The 12,158-nt window shown below is 36.3% G+C and overlaps 2 protein-coding genes across 4 annotated transcripts in view; both read left to right on the top strand.

Moving 5' to 3' along the window:
* LOC132130912 (tyrosine-protein phosphatase non-receptor type 13-like) overlaps nucleotides 1–1,616 on the top strand; it is a 70,267-nt gene extending 68,651 nt beyond the window's left edge. For all 3 annotated transcript variants that reach the window (XM_059542787.1, XM_059542786.1, XM_059542785.1), the window contains 4 exons: nucleotides 14–351; nucleotides 576–791; nucleotides 1,167–1,229; nucleotides 1,315–1,616. In XM_059542787.1, the coding sequence (XP_059398770.1) occupies nucleotides 14–351; nucleotides 576–791; nucleotides 1,167–1,229; nucleotides 1,315–1,392 (695 nt within the window). In that variant the 3' untranslated portion in view covers nucleotides 1,393–1,616. The remainder of the gene's footprint in view (nucleotides 1–13; nucleotides 352–575; nucleotides 792–1,166; nucleotides 1,230–1,314) is intronic.
* Nucleotides 1,617–2,680: 1,064 nt separating this feature from the next.
* Nucleotides 2,681–11,844, top strand: sdad1 (SDA1 domain containing 1). The gene is made up of 22 exons (XM_059542081.1): nucleotides 2,681–2,903; nucleotides 3,262–3,366; nucleotides 3,450–3,548; nucleotides 3,699–3,809; nucleotides 3,902–3,973; nucleotides 4,140–4,240; nucleotides 4,336–4,393; nucleotides 4,500–4,574; nucleotides 5,106–5,207; nucleotides 6,350–6,419; nucleotides 6,640–6,743; nucleotides 6,838–6,895; nucleotides 7,032–7,090; nucleotides 7,581–7,657; nucleotides 7,772–7,869; nucleotides 7,988–8,064; nucleotides 9,934–10,060; nucleotides 10,173–10,264; nucleotides 10,351–10,538; nucleotides 10,654–10,738; nucleotides 11,415–11,576; nucleotides 11,706–11,844. Exons 1-22 carry the CDS (start codon nucleotides 2,814–2,816, stop codon nucleotides 11,748–11,750), a joined length of 2,055 nt encoding a protein of 684 aa, XP_059398064.1. The 5' UTR covers nucleotides 2,681–2,813; the 3' UTR covers nucleotides 11,751–11,844.
* The last annotated feature ends 314 nt before the right edge of the window (nucleotides 11,845–12,158 follow it).

The raw sequence follows: 12,158 nt of genomic DNA, 5'->3' as shown, positions 1-12,158 counted from the left end.
CTTCTTGATTCAGTCGACACAACCAGGGTCATGCTGGGGAAGGATGGCGGCTACATCAATGCCAACTTCATCAAGATGCCCGTGAAAGACGAGAACTTCCTGTACATCGCATGCCAGGGGCCGCTGCCCACCACGCTGGGGGACTTCTGGCAAATGGTTTGGGAGCAGAAGTCCAACGTGATCGCCATGATGACACAGGAAGTGGAGGGGGGGAAGGTGAAATGTCAGAGGTACTGGCCCGACACGCCACGCTCGCCCGAGATGGTGAGCGATCGGCTGCAGATCACACTGGTCAAAGATCAGCACCTGGACAACTTCGTCATACGCCTCATAGAAGTCAAAGACATCCAGGTGAGAGGCAGTTATATATTCATATTTTACAATTATACGTTTAGCAGACGCTTTTATCCAAAGCGACTTACAGTGCATTTAGTTTTTATCAGTATGTGCGTACCCTGGGAATTGAACCCACTACCTTTTGCGCGGCTAACGCAATGCTCTACCACTAAGCCAAAGAAACGCATATCTCATATCTCTATAAAAAAAAAATCTGCATGTGTATTTTTCTCTTGCAGTCTAATGAGATCCAGAGAGTCACTCATCTGAACTACACAGGCTGGCCTGACCATGGAACACCGACTCAACCGGAACAGCTCCTGACATTCATTTCCTACATGAGACACGTCCACCAATCAGGGCCCATCATCACCCACTGCAGTGCAGGGATTGGCCGATCAGGAACGCTCATCTGCATAGACGTGGTTCTTGGCCTCATCAGTAAAGATGTAGATGTAAGTGGTAAAATAATATTGGTATCTGTTTATGGCAACACTTTATAATAACTAAATAAATGGCAAAAGTTAATGAAATGGATGGAAATGATGAAAGCACCTTTAAGCACTATAATATAATGATAACAAAATTATATAACACACATGCTTACATTAAATTACATTAATGCATTTAGCAGACACTTTTATCCAAAGCGACTTACAATGCATTCAGGCTATACATCTTTTTTTTTTTTTTTTTATCAATATGTGTGTTCCCTGGGAAATGAACCCATGAGTTTTTGTGCTGCTAACGCAATGCTCTATCACTGAGCCACAGGAACTACTTGTGATGATTGAGGTTATATGTAATAATCATACATTTCCTCTCATTAGTTTGACGTATCAGATGTGGTCCGTACCATGAGACTCCAGAGGCAGGGCATGGTGCAAACAGAGGTAACAGCTTTATAATGATGCATTTAAATGAAGGTTATTTTTGCTGTCTTTTTGTGAGTAACATTTGCTTTTTTTTCCTCTCCAGGAACAATATATTTTCTGCTACCAGGTCATCTTGTATGTGCTCAGATGTCTGCAGGCTGAAGAGAAACTCTCGGGATAAAGCGAGGACCCCACTGCCTTTCTGCTCTTCTGATAGGCTCGAGAGATCAGCTGAAAATATCATCACAATGTTTTCCTATCAGGGGCTTTGACCTCGTCAGAACAAATTTGTCATATTATGTTTTGAACGTCAGTGACGTGTACAATTCTTGCAGAATTTAGTGTATTCTTATCGCTTACATTCTTGACCATTGGCTGCTACTTCTTAAAACCATTTATTTTATAATTTATCTTTTTTTTTTTTTCTTTTTTTTTTGGTAACAACTGTTTTTATAGATTCCTTAAAGATTTTGGATCAAATAAAAGAAAATAAATGAATTCATATTTTTTTGTGGTACAAAATGATTCTTGTGTATTTTAAACAAAATGATGGTGGAAATATTGCCTTGACAGAATACAGACAGTATTTGCTTTGTAAATCTTTTAGAAATCACTGAGTGCCAGTGGTGATGGAAGAAATTTAAAGTGTTATATTTAGTGTGATATTTATCTTATGAAATCTGTTGAAATGTTTTAAAGCTGTTACATACTGGACAATTTGCAATTTGTAAATAAAAGAATATCATGCCTTTATGGTTTTCTCTAATCATTGTATTTTTGCCATTTCTGCTAAGGTGATGAATGATGTGCAAGTTATTTATTATTTAATTATTCGAGTTATGTGTCTTTCATGTTATTTGGAAGTAACCATGTTTTACTTGGTTTGATATAAAAATTGCCTATTAGGGTCATATTTATCAGTGCAACCTGATACATTTTTTTTTTTCTTTCTTTTTTTATACATATTAGGCTATTAAGTGACTCGGGAGTCGGGTAGAATAGATTGTATTTCCATCGATGTTTTCATCAGAAATATAAAATACTACTTTTTAAAATCGGACGCCGCAGAAACTCGCAACTCGACCAACCAGCAGCAAAACTATATAAAATGTTGCTTTTTCAGTTAGACTAATATACGTAATGTAACAAAAAATTATTCAAACCGAAAATGGGTCTCCTGCAGTACCTCTGATGTCCAGCGGGGGCCGCTGATAACCTCTGATCTAAATGAAGGAAACGAACCATTTCGAATATTTGAATCAAATGATTCACCATATAATTCGCTGTTTCGAAGCGCTTGAAATACCACACGAGGACGCCTGCGTGGAACATACTAATTCTAATTTAGAAAACTATTTAGAAAGGATTGTATGCTTACAGGGACGCAGCACCTGTAAATAACGTTACACTGATTCGAAACAAATGATTCACAACGGGTTCGAAGCTTGACGAAATACCAGAAGTGACGCGTCTGAAACCGGAATGTCCTTTCAGTCTTTCCGTATTTTGAAGGCAACATGGCGACCTCCTCTTGAGCCACGCTGTTGCTCGAACAATCAAATAAACGTTTATATTTGACGCCTAGATTTAGAAGAAAAAAATATGTCGGGTCGTCACAATAACAAGTTACCGACGAACCTTCCACAGCTGCAAAATTTGATCAAGAGGGATCCGAAGTCCTACACAGAGGAGGTAAATAACCTGTATAGATTTGTCAACTAACTTTAGCCTCATCGCTAGTAAACCAAAGAATTTCGTGATATTACATATTTATTAAACTTACCTTAACGTTACTAGAAGTCTCTTTTTTTCAGTAAGTAATAGTGTCGCATCCTTTTTAATTTCGCTAGTGTTTATTCACTAGACTAACGTAAGTTTTCTATTATTATAGATAATAAACACCGATGGGTTCTGCAGTTAATTTAATCAGCGATTGATTTCCTACTAGTATTATTAGTGACTAAAAATAGCTATTTGTTAATTCTACGGAATAAATATCTTAATCTTTGGTCCATATAATCTAAATGATCTTAATTTGATGTTATTCCAGTTTTTGCAACAGTATCGTCACTATCAGTCAAATGTGGAGATCTTTAAACATCAGCCTGACAAATCCAACAAAGACCTGGCAGAGCTGGTCATGTTCCTGGCTCAGGTATGGAGGTGTTTCCATGGTCTTGTATTTCAGTGTGTTTCGACTGTTGTTGTGTTATTGACTGACTGAGATTTTGTCGTCAGGTTGGACACTGTTACTTAGAGGAGCTGTCCGATTTCCCACAGCAGCTGACTGATCTGCTCTTAAACCATCATACAGTGCTGGAGCCAGATCTCAGGATGGTGCGAATAACATTTTTTTTTTTTTTTTTTATCTTTAATGACATTCAGTACAGTTAGTGTTTAGAGTTTACTAGCTATAAACTCCAAGATAGTCTGTCTTTCAGGGTAGACAATGTTCTTTATGTTTAAAGATCTGTTTTGTTCTTTCAGACGTTTTGTAAAGCTCTCATCCTCTTGAGGAACAAAGATCTGATCAGTCCCACCAGCCTTCTGGGACTGTTCTTTGAGCTGCTGCGCTGTCATGACAAACTTTTGCGCAAGGTCTGTTATTAATGTTGCAGTGCTGTTTTAAAAATATGAATTTCAATTATTGCAAAGCTAACTGCTAAAAAAATTGTCCTCCGTCTCCTCAGACTTTATATACCCATATTGTGACCGATGTTAAAAATATCAATGCCAAGCACAAGAACAACAAAATGAACACGGTGAGTCACTTGGGCATACTATTCATTATTTCATTCAAGTCACATAATTGAAGGACTGTAGCATTTCATAATTTACCCTTTAATCACAGATTTCTTGTTTAGATTTTGAGCTGAATTGTTCACTGACATAAAGACTCACTGCTTTTGTATTTCCTTTGGGGCTCAGACCTTGCAGAACTTCATGTACACCATGCTGAGGGATTCAAACCCCACTGCTGCCAAGATCTCTCTAGATGTTATGGTTGAGCTTTACAAAAGAAACATCTGGTGAGTCCTTGAACAGATGTGTTTTTGTAACATAAAATGATGCCATTAGGTGTGACCGCACTCACTCTGTTTTCTGCTCTCACTCAACCTACCAGGAATGACACCAAAACTGTGAACGTCATCACCACAGCTTGTTTCTCCAAAGTCACAAAGGTTCATTTTTTTTGGCTCTATATGAATCTCCAGCATTGAAATATTAGTTAAGGACAAGTTATTTATTTATCATACACTATATTATAAATTTGTTAATAAATCTCAGATCCTTGTTGCTGGATTGAAGTTCTTCCTGGGAAAAGATGAAGATGAAAAAAGAGACAGTGATTCAGAATCTGAGGTACAATAAAGATTTTTTAAAAAGAGCTCTTATTCAGCAAGGATGCATTAAATTGATCAGAAGTAACAGTAAAGACATTTATAATCTTACAAAATATTTCTATTTCAAATAAATACTGTTCTTTTGATCTTTCTGTTCATCAGATGATCTTTTATGTATCGTGGTTTTCCACAATATTAAGCAGCACAACTGTTTTGATAATAAGAGATGTTACTTGAGCAAATCAGTATATTAGAATGATTTCTGAAGGATCATGTGACACTGAAGACTGGGGTAATGATGCTGAAAATTCAGCTTCACATCACAGAAAGAAATTATATTTTAAAATGTATCCAAATAGATTATTTTTTTTTACATTATAATATTTTACAGTATTGATGTTTTTAGCCTTGGTGTTCATAAGAGACTTCTTTCAAAAACATTGTAACATCTTACTTACCCCAAACTTGTGAATTGTAGTCTACTTTAAATATTAAATATTATTATTATTATAAAAAATCATTCAAAGTGATATTTGTTTTTCCTTTGCAGGACGAAGGGCCAACAACCAGAGATCTAATGGTCCGATATTCCACCGGAAAAAAAACGTCCAAAAACAAGAAGAAACTAGAGAAAGCCATGAAAGTCCTCAAGGTTAAATCTAGTGTTTCATAATCAGCTAATCAGTGTTTTGTTTGATCGTTTCCGAGTCATTTTAGATGCTATTTTAGTTTTTATTTTAATATTTTCATATATTTGTTTTTATTTCAGCTTTAGTTTCAGTTATTTTAGTACATCAAGATGATTTTATTTTATTTCAGTAAGACTATATGTAGCCAGAGACTAAAGGTCTGGAATTCATGGTGGCTTTCATTGGCCAAGGCCCGCCCATGAGACCGTTTGACCGACATGTCAAACAACCAATCACAGTTCGTTTCATTCATCGTCATGTGGCGTGGAAATGTCACCACAATAACAGACCGGTGTGTAAAACTCCTGGACATATTTTAAAGAATCTATGCCGCAAGCTTATATTTCACATACTTTTGAAAATCCAGCATTTAGTTGATCCTGTTAAGCACTCGTCGTCACAGTTGTAAACACGGCGGCTTTCCTCTTTCGTGAGGGGGTTTGGTGTCACGGTATCTTTGTTTCCAGGTGGAACGTTAAAGAACGCGACACACATGTCTCACGGAAATCCTGTAGAATTCAACCAATCTGATGACGACTTTGACACTCCTGAAGTGTTTCCAATTTTGTGTCCAATATGCATCAGACGTTTAGCCAAGGGTCCGTGGGTGAGACGTCTGAGGCTGAGACTAGACTTTGTGTGACCCTGGGGTGTATTTGTAGCAACAGCCAAAAATACATTGTATGGGTCCAAATTATTGATTTTTCTTTTATGCCAAAAAGTAAAGATAATGTTTCATGAATATATTTTGTAAATTTTTCTACTGTGAATATATTACAACTTAATTTTTGATTAGTAATATGCATTGCTAAGAACTTCATTTGACAACTTTAAAGGCCTTTTTCCTCGGTATTTAGATTTTTATTTTTTAGATTTTCAAATAGTTGGAGCTCGGCCAGATATTGTCCGATCCTAATAAACCATACATCAATGGAAAGATTATGTATTCATCTTTTATATGAGATGTAAATAGCAATTTTGAAAAATCTAACCTTATGACTGGTTTTGTGGTCCATGGTCACATTCTCTTTGACGTAATAAAAGTTGAAATTCACTATAATAATCCTTGTTAATTTCACTGCTAAATTTCATTTTCTTTTCTCAGAAACATAAAAAGAAAAAAAAAGTGGAGGTTTTTAATTTCTCCGCCATCCACTTGATTCACGACCCTCAAGGTAAGAGCACCCTTTCACACACACACACACACAGAGAGAGAGAGAGAGAGAGAGAGAGAGAGCACAAAACATGGAATGATGATGATGCAATGAAGAGGGGAAATATCTGGTAACTGAAAGCTTGATGGTTCAGCCCCACAAGGGTTGATCCATAAACTGTCACTGTGAAGCACTTTCTATAAAAGCACCTAGATTAGAAACGAATATCTGTGTCGTTCAGATTTTGCAGAGAAGCTCCTGAAGCAGCTGGAGAGTTCAAACGAGCGTTTTGAAGTGAAGATCATGATGATGGAGCTCATCTCTAGACTTGTGGGAATTCATGAGGTCATTAATAAGTGAATTTAATTCTACTTGCGCATTTTCGAATTGAATCTTTTCCCATTAGTTACTTTAACCTGTTTTTTCTTCTGTTTTACAGCTTTTCCTCTTTAATTTCTATCCATTTGTCCAGCGCTTCCTTCAGCCCCATCAGAGAGGTAAACAAAACACTCTTATCTTCATGAAACACTTGGAGTAGTGATGTGTTTTTTGAATGTCTCTTATGTAATATTCATCCATATCTTTAGATGCTGTTTATGATCTCTTCATGTTAATTCATTCATTTTCTTTCAGAGGTCACCAAAATTCTGTTGTGTGCCGCCCAGGCGTCGCATCAGCTGGTCCCTCCTGAGGTAAGAACTGATCATGAGGACTTTATAATAATCTATACATTAAAAAAAAAAAGTAAAAGTAATAATTCTTGGTAACACTTTAGTATAGGGTCCAATTCACACTAATAATTAAAGTGTGACCTAATTCTTTTATTCTGCAAAGATGCATGCAATTGATCAAAAGTGATCAATCAACACTGATAATAATAGGAAATGCTTCTTGAGCAGCAAATCAGCGTATCAGAATGATTTCTGAAGGACTGGAGTAATGATGCTGAAAATTCAGCTTTGAAATCACAGGAATAAATTACATTTGAAAATCTATTCAAATAGAAAACAGTTCTTTTACATTGTAATAATATTTTACAAAATTACTGTTTTTGCTGTGTTTTTTATCATAAGAGCATAAGAGACTTCTTTCAAAAGCATTAAGAAAAATCTTACTGACCCTAAAATTTTAATAATTGCAAGTTAAGTTTAAATAATAAATAAATCCCTGTTCCATCTACAGATCATTGAGCCTGTCATTAAGACCATCGCCAATAACTTTGTTACGGACAGAAATTCAGGAGAGGCTATGACAGTTGGGTAGGCGCTGTGTAAATCTGACTCAAATACAAAGAAACGTAAAATGATATAATGCTAACTACTGTAATTTACTCCTCTCATGATAGCTCTCTCTTGTTCATCCTCATATCACAGAATCAACGCCATAAAAGAATTGGTTGCCCGCTGTCCTCTCTCGATGTCAGAAGATCTGCTTCAAGATCTGGCGCAGTACAAATCTCACAAAGATAAAAGTATGCCGTTCTTTATCATTATTGATCATAGTCTGATCATTACATTCAGCTGTTTAGTATAAAATGATAATATCAGCGTAAAGGTTTGCTTTGAATATTGTCTGTCTTTATCTTCCAGATGTTGTGATGTCTGCCAGAGGTCTTATCCAGCTCTTCAGAGATCTCAATCCACACATGCTACACAGAAGAGACCGGGTGAGAAGCCTAAAACATTACATTATAGAAATATACAAATATGTCTTGAATAAATGACAGAAATAAACTCTGTTCCTTTTAACTTCTGTTTATTCAAATTGAAAAATATATCAGGTTTCACTAAAATATTAAGCGTTTTATAATATTAACATTTTTTGAATGATTTCTGAAGGATCATGTGACTGAAGACTGAAGTAATGATGCTGAAAATTCCGCTTTGCATCACAGAAATGCATTACATTTGAAAATGTATTAACATAGAAAACATTTATTTTAAATTGTAATAATATTCCACAACAGTGGTTTTCAACCTGTGTTTCGCGGCCCCCTAGTGGGTCGCGGTGGTATTGCAAGTGGGCCGCCATTTACTATTAAAATAAATAATATTGTTAATATATGTAAACATTTCTAAGTTATAACATAATAACATCATTTCATATATAAAATTAATAACAAAAAAATTATATTAAACTGTTACCATGCTTCCACTATTCGAGCTCGGTGATTGGTTTAAGAATAAACCACCAATTTATCTTAGATATTTTTTGCTGCATATTTGTTGCTTACAGAACAACAAATTTAAACGTGCATAAATGGCTGCCAACGTGTTCCCTCCTGACTGCTTGCTCCGCTGACTGTCTACCCACTGCCGAGCTGGATCTGGTTTTTCCATTTTGCTGAGCGGTGCCAGCCCGAGTTATTTTCTATTCATTTCCAGTCCATTCTAGGACTGTGTGATTAATCGAAATCGTCATAAAATCACAATTTGAGCGTCGCGTTTTCTATATCGATTTATAGCACAATTTTCCGCGGCCCTGACAGAACAGAACAGACCGGGCATATGCCTAACTCCAGGTTCACACACTGTCTGTGATGGGCCTTTTTTCGGAGCCTATATTTACGGATCAAAGTGTTCACTCTGCACGCGGTAAAATGCTAGAAATAAAAACGTGCGAAAATAATTAATATCTAGCACATGAACATAGAGAGAATTGTGAGTGCACAGGACGCAGTTTAAGTGAGAGGAGACACGTTTTAAGTGCTTGCACTCTCTCCGGGCGAGAGCATCGTGTATCTGAGCATGCGCGTCTGGTTTTGTGACGGAGCATAGGAAATCTGCGTGCGAACAGAGAGATTCGTGCTCGTGCATTATTTTAATGTGCTTTCGTGTTACAATAACGCGCTCTCGCTGCTGCTTCTGCACCGCTTACACATACTGTATACACACTGCAAACGTGTGAACCTGTATAATGTATAACAAATCTATTTCAACACCTGAAGCACCGCTACAATTAATGAGCTCTATGAACAATGCATGGCAAAAAAGGAAAAAAAAAAAGTCCCTGGACACGTGATTTATTTATATTTTTTGCCATAAGTCTATCAATTTTGTTACACCTTTACTATAGTGATAATTTTGACTTATGTCTGTTCTAGAGACAATACAACTTTTTGATAAAGCTCTAATTGGTTTTCTTTTGGAAATATGTTTAAAATTCATCCTGAATGCATTAATGACTGTAAAGCGTGTGTGTGTGTCAAAATCGGGATTAAAATCGAAATTGCAAAATTTATCACAGAAATCGCGTTAGCACAGCCCTAGTTCATTCAATAAATACAGTTAAGAATCTAGCTTCTGAGTAATAAGTTATTAACCCAACAAGAGCGGGGTCAGTAAACTTTTTTTTTTGCAGTGGGCCGCGCAAACATATGTGTTTGGTTGTGTGGGCCGCGATTTGAAAAAGGTTGGGAACCACTGTTCCACAATATTTCTGTATTGTAGGTAATAAATAAATGCAGCCTTGATGAGAATAAAAACATTTTGTATGGTTGAGTACATTCAGATTTTTGCAATTATTTTGTTATTAGGGGAAGCCCACAGAATCCTCCAAGGAGGCCAAAATTCAGAACTACGGAGAACTGGAGGCCAAAGACTACATCCCTGGAGCTGAGGTGCTGGAAGTAAAGGAAAACGTAGATGAAGAGGAAGATGAAGGTGTGTGAAAAGCTGTATTAACATTAGCTTATTATTGCAAAGAGTATAATGTGATTTTATGACTGGTTTTTCCTGAAATCAGAAACCTCTCTGACCAATCTCTTTCTCATAGATGGCTGGGAGAGCGCCAGCATGAGTGAGGATGATGATAATGGCGAGTGGGTGAACGTCCATCACTCCTCTGATGAAGATCAAACAGAAGTGGTAAGGATCTTTGACTTAAACACTTGATTTGATTGTAATGGTGGAAAATGGTGCAGATGAACCCGTTTTGTGTTTTTGAATGGCAGGCTGAGAAATTACAGAACATCCCGGAGGACGAGCGCAAAGCTAAAGCTGCGGCGGTCAGCACCAGTCGACTCCTCACGCAGGACGACTTCAAGAAGATCCGCATCGCTCAGATGGCCAAAGAGGTCAGCTCTGCACCCGGAAAGGGACAGAAGAGGAAGAACGTGGAAAGTGACGAAGAGGGGGAGAGGTAGGATGTGTTGAGGTTTCCTTACTGAAAGAATTTTAGAAACGTTATGTCAGGAATTTGTAAAAACTGAGAATAATGAAATGAATTGAACGATGATAGAATGTTTTTTCTTCAGAGGCGAGTTGCTTAGTCTAAGAGACATTGAGCGTCTTCACAAGAAACCCAAATCTGACAAAGAAACGCGGCTGGCAACAGCCATGGTGAGTCTGGAAATGATAATTATTTTTTTCTGGAATTCTGAGATATTTTCTAGCACATATTTATACATTCACACATACATACGTGTGTGTGCATGCTAAAGTTGAGGGTCATTTTATGTTATTTTCAGTAAAGAGTGACAGTAAATACCTTTTATGATGTTACAAAGATTTCTGTTACAAAAGTTTTTTTTTTTTTTTTTTTTCACAAAACATTGAGCATCACAACTGTAAATAAGGTTTCAGCAAATATTAGATGGCACTGAAGACTGGAGTAAAGATGCTAAACATTCTGATTTGCTGTCATAGGAATCATATTCTATTGCTATCAAATTCAAGTAGAAAATATTATTATAAAATGTGTAATTAGTAAAAATACTGACCACAAACTTTTATAAAAAGCATATATATATATGATTTCTTAGCAATGCATATTATTAATCAAAAATTAAGTTTTATTATATATTCGTTAGGATATTTACAAAATCTCTTCATGGAACATGATCTTTACTTAATACCCTAATCATTTTTGGATATATATATATATATATATATATATATATATAGCCTATGTATGTTGAAGAAAAGAAAACACATTTACTTTTTTAAATCTACTCATATTAATGAAAAACAATGTTAGAAAGTTAAACTGTTGATATTTGACATTTTTCGTTCTCAGGCCGGGCGGACAGATAGGAAAGAGTTTGTTAAAAAGAGGAGTAAGCTAAACCCGTTCGCCAGCACCAGTAACAAAGAGAAGAAACGAAAAAAGAACTTCATCATGATGAAACACAGTCAGGATGTGAGGACCAAAGGCAAACGCTCCTTCAGAGATAAACAGGTGAGCCCTGCTGCTGCTTTCACATCTGGATGACCTTTAGATGGAATAAATCTGTGCAATTTACCATGAAACTTCAGTTTGTGTTGTATTTGCAGTATTTCTTAATAATAGTGATTTTTTTCCTTTCAGATCGCATTAAGAGATGCACTCTTGAAGAAGAGAAAACACAAGTAATTCTGTCCTGTGACGGACTGGAGCTGATTTGATCTGTGCGGATCATTCTGTGTACAGGAAGACAGTATTCAGACCTCCTGGCTGTGTGGATGTTCACGTTGCCATTTAATAAACCATTTAACATTTGAAATCTGTTGCATATTTTTTGTTGTATTCGATCTTCAAATAGTCCATTGGACAAACTGCACCCTTAATAGTTTAACTGAAGCATGAACTAACAATGAAACAATACTTCTACAGCATTTGGTTTCATATTTTGTCATCTAATACAATGTTTTAGGTGTCCAGATATTTTGGAACCACTGTATATGATAAATATGTAAAAAAAAAAAAAAAAAATCATTAACCAATATTTGAGAGGAATAAACGTCCTCCCACATATTTCCAGCTGTGTTATATGATCCCTCC

The sequence above is a fragment of the Carassius carassius genome, chromosome 47 (genome assembly GCF_963082965.1).
Source record: "Carassius carassius chromosome 47, fCarCar2.1, whole genome shotgun sequence".
Classification (NCBI taxonomy): domain Eukaryota; kingdom Metazoa; phylum Chordata; class Actinopteri; order Cypriniformes; family Cyprinidae; genus Carassius; species Carassius carassius.
The sequence above is the reverse complement of the archived record's forward strand: the minus strand, read 5'-3'. Positions and strand labels throughout refer to the sequence as shown.

Excerpts from the sequence above, each read along its gene's own strand:
- sdad1 (XM_059542081.1), top strand. The coding sequence starts at position 2,814 with ATGTCGGGTCGTCACAATAACAAGTTACCGACGAACCTTCCACAGCTG. Across the intron at positions 3,549-3,698 it reads TGGAGCCAGATCTCAGGATG|ACGTTTTGTAAAGCTCTCAT; the intron begins GTGCGAATAACA and ends TTGTTCTTTCAG. Across the intron at positions 4,241-4,335 it reads CTTTACAAAAGAAACATCTG|GAATGACACCAAAACTGTGA; the intron begins GTGAGTCCTTGA and ends TCAACCTACCAG.